Source organism: Plasmodium relictum, assembly GCF_900005765.1.
Source record: "Plasmodium relictum strain SGS1 genome assembly, chromosome: 10".
Taxonomy (NCBI): Eukaryota; Apicomplexa; class Aconoidasida; order Haemosporida; family Plasmodiidae; genus Plasmodium; species Plasmodium relictum.
Genome location: NC_041688.1, coordinates 308,557 through 319,762, shown reverse-complemented (window position 1 = coordinate 319,762; position 11,206 = coordinate 308,557). Strand labels below are relative to the sequence as shown.

General features: G+C 17.1%; 4 protein-coding genes across 4 annotated transcripts; 3 read left to right on the top strand and 1 right to left on the bottom strand.

The window, feature by feature from the left end:
- Positions 1-520: 520 nt before the first annotated feature.
- Positions 521-1,198, top strand: RPL17 (50S ribosomal protein L17, apicoplast, putative; the record flags this gene model as incomplete). The annotated part of the gene is made up of 3 exons (XM_028677010.1): positions 521-739; positions 814-987; positions 1,091-1,198. The coding sequence occupies 3 exons, from the start codon at positions 521-523 to the stop codon at positions 1,196-1,198; spliced, it is 501 nt and encodes a 166-aa protein (XP_028533442.1).
- A 2,426-nt stretch (positions 1,199-3,624) lies between these two features.
- On the top strand, positions 3,625-5,076 carry PRELSG_1009200 (inner membrane complex protein, putative; the record flags this gene model as incomplete). Its single annotated transcript, XM_028677009.1, has 1 exon — positions 3,625-5,076. The coding sequence occupies one exon, from the start codon at positions 3,625-3,627 to the stop codon at positions 5,074-5,076; it is 1,452 nt and encodes a 483-aa protein (XP_028533441.1).
- An 808-nt stretch (positions 5,077-5,884) lies between these two features.
- Positions 5,885-6,783, top strand: SufA (iron-sulfur assembly protein, putative; the record flags this gene model as incomplete). The annotated part of the gene is made up of 5 exons (XM_028677008.1): positions 5,885-6,053; positions 6,135-6,184; positions 6,313-6,414; positions 6,489-6,625; positions 6,726-6,783. The coding sequence occupies 5 exons, from the start codon at positions 5,885-5,887 to the stop codon at positions 6,781-6,783; spliced, it is 516 nt and encodes a 171-aa protein (XP_028533440.1).
- Positions 6,784-7,001: 218 nt separating this feature from the next.
- On the bottom strand, positions 7,002-7,690 carry PRELSG_1009000 (G10 protein, putative; the record flags this gene model as incomplete). Its single annotated transcript, XM_028677007.1, has 3 exons — positions 7,002-7,055; positions 7,153-7,325; positions 7,474-7,690. 3 exons carry the CDS (start codon positions 7,688-7,690, stop codon positions 7,002-7,004), a joined length of 444 nt encoding a protein of 147 aa, XP_028533439.1.
- Between the last annotated feature and the right edge of the window lie 3,516 nt (positions 7,691-11,206).

The following is an 11,206-nucleotide window of genomic DNA, read 5'->3' as shown; positions in this document are numbered from 1 at the left end:
GCTATTATAATATTTAAAGAAAGAAATTTAAACATTTTTAGTATATATGGTAATTGAATATTCCATAAGAAAATTTAACTTTTTTCGTATATTCGAATTTTAATTACTTTTTTATTTTTATTATATAGTTGTCACAAAGAAATTAAATAACAAAAAATATTTCAATTGGGGATTCTTAAAAATTTAAGTATTAATTTAAAAAATATATAAAAGTCTTAATTTTTAAGTATTGTAAAAATTAAAGTTATAATTTAATATGTAATTATATTTTTTTATTTTCGTGATAATAAAAATTGTATATAATTTTAAAATTAAATAGCAGTAATGCATTAAATTTTCATCATCTTAAAAGTATATTTCATTGAAGAAATGTAAAAGAAAGCATTTATAAATTATCTTTTTATCATTTTAATTTATATCTTTTATTATGATTTAATTTGTATCAATATTTTCTTTATTTTATTTTTACTTTTTTTTTTTTTATAATTTTTTTCTTTCTTTTTTCAAGTAAAATGAACAAATGAAGATTTGTATTTTATTGCTTTTTTTATATAAAAACGTATTATCTTTTAAATTTAAACAAAATGCATCAAATAATCTTATAAAAATTAAAGGTAGCTTTAAAGGTTCTTTTTATAATAGAAATATGCTATTACTGGCACATACGAATAAAAATTTCAGAAATTTAGGAAGAGATAGATCACAAAGAAGAGCTCTGCTTAGAGCTTTAACAACCAGTGTATATTATTTTATATATATATATATATATATATATATATATATATATATATATATATATTTTTTTTGGTATAGTTATTAAGACATGGTAAAATTATAACAACGGAGGCAAAGGCTAAGGAAGCAAGAAGAAAAGTAGATAGAATAATAACATATGCAAAAAGACATAATGATAATAAACAATATGCATATAGATTAATAGCTAATTACGTTTATGATAGAGAATTAGCATATAATGTAGTTAAACAGGTATATATATATATATATATACATAAAATATAATAATTTAATATATTCTTTGTATTATTTTATATATTTGATTTTTTTTTTTTTTCTATATTTTTTTAAAAAGGCTCCAATTAAATATAAGGAAAGGAATGGAGGATACACAAAAATAAAACTTTTACCTAAAAGTAGGAAAGGGGATGCAGCAAGAATGGCAGTATTAGAACTTCTTTAAATTTTTTTCTTATTTTTATTTTTTATAATTTATAATATTATTTGTATTTATCCTTTTTTATTTTTTATTTTTTTGTTTTTTTATTTTTTTTCAACTTTTTATTAAATATAAATTTTTTTTGTTCAAGGAAATGGAAATATCTATATATAGAATACTTTATTATCATTTTATATTCTATATAATTTAGTTCATTTATATATATGAAACATTATGCACAATTTTATATAAGTTTTTGGTGAAGAGATTTACAAGATTATATGAGGTTTAAAACATTATAAATTTATTATTATTTTTATTACAATAATTTTATTATATAAAAATTTGAAAAAATTGTGCCTAAAATTATAAAAGATAATATGCAACCAATAAATTTGTTTACTCATTAAAAGAATTTCTATATGCATTATTTTGAATACTATCAATATGGGTTATAAATACGCTTGAAAAATTAAAATGTAATGTAAGTTATATTTTTATAATTTTTTAAAAAAATACTAACAGTTATGATAGATAATATGTGATTTTATCTTAAGAGAAATTTGAAGTCTTTTCTATTTTTCTTCCTATATGTATTTAAATTATAATTATATTGGTACATTAAAATTAAAAGAATTAATTTCCTTAGAATTTTCTTTTATAAATAATTAAAAAAAGAATATTAGTAGGAGCACATGCTAAACATTTTTCTATAAAAAATTAAGTTTCATAGAAATTTTAATACTCATTTGAAATTAGAGAAAGGATTTATTTTTATAAATAAAAAAAGTCATGTATATATTAAAATTTTAATATATACGGGACTAGATAAAGATCTAAAAAAAAAAAAAATGAAGTAAAAAATAAGGAAATAGTTATATAAATATATAACGACAAATGTAGCTATTATATAATAAAATTAAAAACTTTTTTATGAAAATAATATTTTTATACATTAATTTTTTTCCTCGAAATCAATGAAATTTGTATTACTCTATAATAATATAAATAAATCTACATAAAGATAGTTCATATTTATTTACTTTTCTATTTTATCTCTTAAAAATAAAATATATTCTTTTAAATATAAATTTTTTCACAAATTTTCCAATAAAGAAAAAAAAATTAAATAAATAAATAATGAAGTTTAAATTATTTGTTTATACTGTTCTCAAATAAAATAATTCTATTAAAATAAAATATTATTTTAGAACATTCTAAAATGAAGAATATGCAAATACAAGAACTACTTCATTTCTTTTCCTTTTTTTTCCATTCTTTTTTAGTTAATTTAGCTTTTATAACAAATTAAGATCATAATTTGTTCTATGTAATTTGTTTATTTATTCTTTTTTTCTCTATATTTTTATGTTAAATATTTATTTATTTAAAAATAAAAATCCTTGAAAGAGTTAATAATTTAGAAAATAAGATATATAAATAAAATAGTAGTAAAAAAGAAGTTTATTTTTCTTTAAAGTAAATATAATTTAAAATTTGTAAACATATTAGAAAGTATATATCTTCATAATTTTACGTTAAAAAAAAAAAAAAAAAAAAGCCAAATATACTAATGCAATAAAGCTAATATTATTTTTATACATTTTTAATTTCATTGTTCCACTCTATTTTTTAGACACTTTTTTTAAGCAAAAGATTGAAAAAACAGAAAATATAATAAAATTTGAATAAAAAAAAAAGAATTAATACTTAAAATATTATGAATATAAATTTTGAATAACTAAAAATTCTAAAATTATAAAAAGTATTACAAATTAAAAATGTTACATTTATAAAGTATTTTTCTTTGTATTAATTTATATAAAGACATTTTATTTTTTATGAATTTTATTAGAAAAATTAAGAATATTTAAAAATGGGAAAATGAAAATTGGGATATATATAAAAAATAAAAAATTGTTTAAAAAAAATTTTTTTTAAATAAATAATGTGTGTATATTATATACACATACATATTTATGCACATTTTGGAAGTAATATAAAATATATTTAATAATATTAGTTTTTAATAGAATATTGATAATTAAAAGAACATTTATTGATTTTACTTAATATAAATTACATTAAAACTTATAAATATTTTAATTATCAATAAATTATTAATGCAAGACAATAATATATATTATAGAGGATATATATATGTTCATAAATTATTCATCACATATAAGCGCTAGTTTAGAAAATAAAATATAAATTATAAATAAACATGAAAAAATATATTTTATAAAATTCAGTGATAAACGAAATATTAAGAAAATTTTAAAATTTTATTTTTCCATTATATATTTATGCTAAATAAAACAAATGTAAAAGGACATTTGTAAATACAAATATATATATATATATATATATATATATATATATATATATATATATATATATATGTAATGATAATAAAAAAAAAAAATAGAAAAAAGAGATAGAAAAAAATGGATAATTTTCATGTGCAAAATACATTAAAAATTGACAGTACAATAAGTTTAATATTAGGAATAGTGTTAACAGTAATAGGATCAATATTTATGGCCATTGCAAATACTTTTATGAAATTAGGATTAAGTGATTCAAAAAAAAAAAAAAATTTTTTTAGTAATTATTCTTGTGATATGAAGTGGTATTTGGGGTTTATTGTTTATTGTTTTGGTTCCTTTTTACATATAATTGCTCTTGGATTTGCACCTGCAAGTACTTTAGCTCCAATGAATTCATTTGGATTAATAGCAAATGCAATAGTAGCAAATATTTATTTACATGAAAAATTAGGAAAAATTGAAGTAATTTCTACTTTAGGTATTTTTTTTGGAATTAGTATATGTGCATGTGCTTCATTCTTATGTGAAACTGAAAATGTTCTTTTCAATCCTTTTAATATAATAGAAAGCTGGAAGAATCCGTGGTATATTTTTTATATTTTTATTTCTATATTTTTATCTTTCTTTACTTTGATTTATTTAAATTATGAAGAGAATAAAATAATATTAGAGAATGAAGAAATTTATGCTACTAAGAGATATGTAGAATTGAACGTTTTCGATGAAAAAAAAGAAGAAATAGAAGATAATAATATGAAATCTTTAGTAAACAATAACAAACTAAATCAATCCGTAAATGCCTATCCAAAAAGCATAGGATTATCTTACGGTTTTTTAGCTGGTTTGATTGGATCACAATGTGTTTTAGAAATAAAAGAAATTGTAGCATTTTTAAATATTGGTTTAACAAATAAGCATATATATAAAACTCCTTTGCCTCATTTATGTTTTGTATTTCTTATAATATCTATTTATTTACAAATACATTTTTTAAATTTGGGATTAACAAGAGGTGACGCCACTTTAGTTGTTCCTACTTATTATGTATTTTGGACATTTTTTGGAACATTAGGTGGTCTAGTAAAATTTAATGAGATTCAAAATTTTAATTTTAATTCTATTATCTTATTTTTAGTTGGATTTGTATTAACTGTTTTATTTATTTCTATATTAGCTGTACAAGAAATAACATTTTTACGTAAATATGTGGATAAAGAAGTCCCTGATTTGCCTTTAGAAAATTTAGATATTCATACACAAGTATTACAGAATAAGAAATTATCTAAACAAGTTTTATTAAATATGGGATTATTCCCTGTTTCATTACTAGGCACTACAGTTGGTAGAAAAAAATTTCGTCCATTGTATGAGAGATTTAGAAGAACAAGAAGTATTTTATCAGATACTCACATTGGGGATCAGCACTGTGAATATTCTATTGACAATAATATATATAACGCTTATACATTACCATATGATATATATAATACAAATAAAGAAAATTTTAACGACAAAAAGAAGAAAATAAAAAGCAGTGGTAAAAAAGTTGAAAATACTTACATTTTTTGAAATGAAATGTTAAAATGAACACAATACTTACACAGCTTTATTTATAAGTAAAAAATATGTATCATTATTAATATCATTAAAATTCGATTTCTAATAAAAATCAATATTAATTATACAAAAATAATATTATTAATGCAAAATTATACAAACAACATATACATATTTATTTCACCAATTTCGTTAATTAAAAATCATTCTTATATTTTATTTTACATAAATGTGAAATAAAATACAGAAAAATTTACTTTTTTATTTCTTGGCCTTTTTGTTCTTTTAAAATATCTTTTAAATATTCTTAGCTTATTCCATATTCATACATGTTTATGTATTTTTTTTTTTTTTTCATTAAAACATTTATATACTTATTTACGTATTCATTTCTTTCTTCTCTTTTCTTTTTAAAATGTTCATTATGTTTAGTTTTTATATCTTTTCTTTATTTAATTATAGTTATATATATATATTTTTCTAATATTTTCATTTATTTTTTAATATTTATACTTACATTATACCTCAATTTAATGTATCTAATTTTTTTTTTCCCATCTATAATTTGAACTTCAATTTTTTTTAATATCTTTTTTTTTTTAAGTTGTTAAAAATATCTTTTTAATAAGAAAATACTTGACAAAATTTAATTATATATATATATATAAATGAATAAATAAGTAATAGCTTCAAAATTTTGTTTTAATTTTATAAAATAAAAAACTAAATTTAAAATAAAATTTTTTTTTGTTAAAACGCTATTTTGAAATTAATTTTTTTTTTTTTTTTTTCTGATGCATATTTTATTAAAAAATATAAAATGTTTGTTCACACTTTTATTTATTTTTCTATACTTGTTAAAGTTATAAATGCTTTACGTATGAATGTATTTACCTCTTATATACATTCTCCTAATACATTCTTGAATAATAATAAATATAGAAGGAAATATAATTATAGACTAAAATTAGTAGACGAATCAATTAAAAGTAAAATATTTTTTTTTAAAAAACTTGACTAAAAATAAAAAAAAAAAAGAAAATGTATTTGATCTTTTCTTTTTTTTATAGATAATGAACATATAATAAAATTAACAAATAGTGCAGAAACAAAAATTAAAGTAATAATAATTATAAAAACAAATATAAGTATTTATAATTATTCTGACATATAATTTTAATAAATATTAACATAAAAAATTATAATATATATATATATAAAATGATATTTTCATAAATTTTTTTTTAGCAATTAGTAAAAGAAAAGGAAGGAGATCTTTTAATATTAAAATTATTTGTTCAAAATGGAGGTTGTAAAGGTTTACAGTATAAATTAAATCCAATTAAAAAGGTACAAATTAAAGTTTATTTAAATGAATTTAGTTAACATTACTATTTTTTTTTTGTTATTTTTTTTTTTTTAAGGATGAAATTGAAGATGATGATTATATACAACAATTTGAAAATTTAAGATTTATTTTATGTATAGATGCAACAAGTGTTATTTATGTTTTTAATAATACCCTAGATTATAGCAACGACTTAATGAATGGTGGATTTAAGTATGTTTTATTATATAAAGAAGATACAGCAATTACATTAGAGAGTTAAAATGTTTTTATGTATATATATATATATATATTTATTTATTTATTTTTTTAGGTTTATTAATCCAAATGCAACTAAAAAGTGTGGTTGTGGAAAATCATTTAACATTTAGTTAAGTATATAAATTTACATATACATATTTTTTTTTTTTTGTAATATTTTTTATAATAATAGATAATTATTTTTCGGTTATTAACAAAAAATTATATATATCAAAAAAAACTTTAATTTTTTAAAAATTGACAAATTCGTTTTATATATAAACTTTCAAAAGAAACCAAAAATAATTAAAAAAAAAAAAAGAAAAAAAAATTGTAATATTCGAAGTGTTTATTTATCTCCGCTAGCACAACCTCTACATCCACAATTTACGCATTGTAGAACCTATAAAATAAAAAAAAAAAATTATAATAATGATTTTAGAAACACATATATATGTATATTTATGCATATACACATAATTTTTTTTCAATAACTTTACCTTATTTCCTAGATTACTTTTTGGGACTCTACAAATGCAAGTATTATTAAAGTTACTATCAGATATTTGAATGCATTTTAGGCAGCATAAATTTTCATAACCTTGCTTTCTCCACTTAGAAATTAGAGCACCATCAACATACTTTTCTTGAACTAAATAATCATATAAATCTCCTATAAACAGTGAATAAATGAATAAATAAATATATATTCAGAAAGAATTAATAGCTTAATAATTTATAAATAAAAGGTAATATTAAATTTTCATTTAAAATGCTTATAATATGTTAAAAAAAAAATATGTATATATATATAAATTAACTTGATATTTCTTTCTTTTTATAGTATAATTCATATATATAACGAGCTGTTTGATGATTTATTTGGAATATAGGCCATAATATTTCATTTTTTCTCTTTTTAGATGTATCTTCATTTTCTAAACTTCTCATTTTCTTATTCATTTCATCTAAAAAGGATTCTACTTTATCCCAACCTTCAGGTGGTTTTCTTGAATTCATAGTTCTAATTCGAGGCATTTTTATTAACAGATTAATAAGAAAAAATCATATTAGTTTTGGTTTATTAATATTAATTATAGTTTAAAATATTAAAATATATTTCTCCTCTTTTGTTTTATGAAGAAAAAAACTTGCAAAACAAAAAAAGAAAAAAAAAAAAAGAAAAAAAATATTTTCATTATAATTAATGCATTATAATTTTTTCTCACAATTGCTCATTTTTTTTAATATTTATATTTAAATGCGCATTTTTTTTACAATTGAAATTTTTTTTTAACATAATAAAAATTTTTACATTTATAATTCAAAATAAAAATATTTAAATACTTCCAAAAAAAAAAAATAGAATAGAATAAAATAAAATAAAATAAAAAAAGTAAAAAATAGGAGAAAAAGATGGATGTTCTTTTTTCAATACAATGGAGTAAAAAAAAAAAAAAACCAATAACATTATATTTCTTCATATATTTATTAGTTTATGATATTACTTTTTTCAGATTTTTAATATTATTTTTTTTATTAGCTTAATTATATGGATTATATTTTCTACTTTTTTTATTTTTGTAATTTAAAAGTATGATATTTTATAAATTCTTTGTGTAATTTTTTATTATAAATGTATAGAAGAAAGGAGAAAATTATTGTCTATAAAAAAATTTTTTTTTATTAATATATTAGATATTTTTTTTTAAAATTATTTTTCCTTATGTAGTGTCATTTAATTATTTTTTGAATTTTTAAATAAGACAATAACTATAGTTATTTTTATATAATATTACTTCTATGGAAAATTATGCAAATTTTTTTAGACTTAACAAGAATATTCTTTTTTTTTATTAACTATTCATATAAATATATGGTATATTCAACGAAAAAGTTACATATTTTTAATTTAATTCATAAAAATTATCTTAAAATTAAAGTTGTTTTAGTGCCAGGTATATATAATGTATAAATTATACCTTTTTTTTTTTTATTTCTTTTTCACAATTATTAAATTAGTATATTCCTTTAGAATGTTAGTTAAAAAAAGTGATAAACTGCGTTTATGACTCTTTTTACTTTTTTTTTTTTTTGATACATTTAATGTGAATTTTCATATTTTTTTGTTAAGAAATTTTTAAAAATTAATAAAATAAAATATATGCACAAATGAGTATGGTTTAAACAAAAAGAATTAAGATTTCATGTAAATTAAAGGTATAAAACAAAAAAAAAAAAGAAAGAAATTATTTCCATGTTAGATTTTAGAATAAAATATATGTGCAAATTAAGAAAATAGTTCAAATGATTATTTCTGTTAGATAGAAATTTTTAATATATGTTCAATTTTTTTTTTTTTCTATAACAAAAAATATTTATTTAATCATATATGTCAAGCTGCTTACTATTATGTTTTCTAGTTACGCCTAAAATAATAATTTATTTAATATTATATAATTGGTTATTGAAAATAAAAAAATATTAAAAGAGAGAAGAATGAAAAAAATATCTACATCTAACGTCATAAAAGAAAAAATTCTTCATTTATAAAGAAAAAAAAAAACATGAAACATATGCTGAATTTTTTTTAATAAATAGGGAACATTTATGCTTTAAAAATATTTAAAAGACACTATGAATAACTCATGAGCATAGGAAAATGTTATATAATGATAAACATTTTATGATATTAAAAGAATTAAAAAATTTAAAGGAAGAGAAATGGTATTTTAATCAAAAAAATAGTAATCAAATTTAATTTAGAAATAAATTTTACAAATATATTTTTTCATATTACAAGAAAAAAAAAATTATAATTCTTAAATTATAATAAAATTTTCCAACATTTTCTTTTCTTATAATTCAATAATTTATAAATATTATGAATTTTTCAAATATGAAATCTATATTTAAAAAATGAAAACGATAAAATTTTTTATAATAAAAAATATTAATGGTGTAGTAATTAAATGGATATATACTTTAGATAAATCATTTTTTTTTTTTAAACTAAATTGTTTTATAAATGAAACCATTAAATATATATAAATTATTAGGAATAACAAAAATATTTATATATTTAATATATTAAAAATTACCATCTATTTTAAATTTCATTCTTCATATTACAATATGAAGAATTAAGTATTTGTAACTACTTTTAGATTACATATTAAATTAATTTTGTTTCTTAATTAAAAACTCATACAAATAATACGTATTTAGTTAAAAAAAAAAAAGTTAAAACAATATATGTGTGTTATATATGGATTAATTTTAAAAGTAAAAATAAATCTTCCTTTTCATTAAAAAATAAGTCTTTTTTTTCTTTTGGATAATATTTGTGTCATAATGTACAATTTTTTATTGCAAATAGCTGAACTTACGGAAAAAAAAAAAAAAAATTATGTCATACATTTTTTTCTTTTTTTGTGTGTTTCTTAGTATTTTTTTTGGCATAGGACAAATGTGCACATCGCAAGTAATATAAGGCATGTTAAAAAAAAATTTTTTTTCATTAAGCAAAAAACAGAAATATGTATAACTATATACATTTAATAAAGAATGAAGAAAAAATTCTTATATATAAATAGATTATTTGTAAAAAAGGTTATATGAAGACTGTTATAATTTATATGAAATTAAATGACAAAATAAAAAAATTAACGTTTAATCAGAACTAAATAGTTGGTAGCTTTAAGGAAAATTAAAACATCGCATCTAATATTTTTATATTTTTTATGTTTATTATTTACTATGTTTTATATATATATATAATATATATATTTATATGCATATATATAATATTTTTTAATTTAGCATATTATCATTACTGTTTTTTCTTTTCTTTTCTTTTTTTTTTGTATTGTATATGAAAATAATATTAATATATTGTTAATATGCTTATAATTTCATGCAAAATAATATTGATATAATTTTTTTTTTTTTTTTTTTATTCGTACGAAGTCAGTAGAAAAATATATAAAATTAGTTACACGCACGCGCTCTGTTCATTTAGCTAATATGATAAATTTTATTAAAAAAAAAAAAAAAAAAATTTTAAATTAATAAAAAAAAAAAATAAAAAATAAAAAAAAACTATTTATGCTAATGAATTAAGGTAACTTTTTTTTTTTTTTTGAATCTCAGCATAATCTGTATAATGAAATAGTTTACACATGTTTTAAGTATTTTTTTTTTTTTTTCATTTTTATATGTATATGTTTGTCAAATTTTACATTGTTGGTTGTATAAAAATTAAAAGACTAAAGAATTAAAAAAACATATATTTTTTTTGTAAAAATATATATATATATATATATTTTGCAGATATACACATCTGAATTTAAAAGTAGTATAATTTTTATGTTTTTATTTTTTTTTGCTTTATGAAAAAAAAAGAGAACTGACTGATTCATTCATCAAATATTAGTGAAGTATTTTCATGAAAATACATTTAATTATATTATATATTTTGTTTTATTAACGAGTGATTACTTTTAAATATATTTGCATTACTTGTCTGATTATAAAACAAAAGTACACATAAAT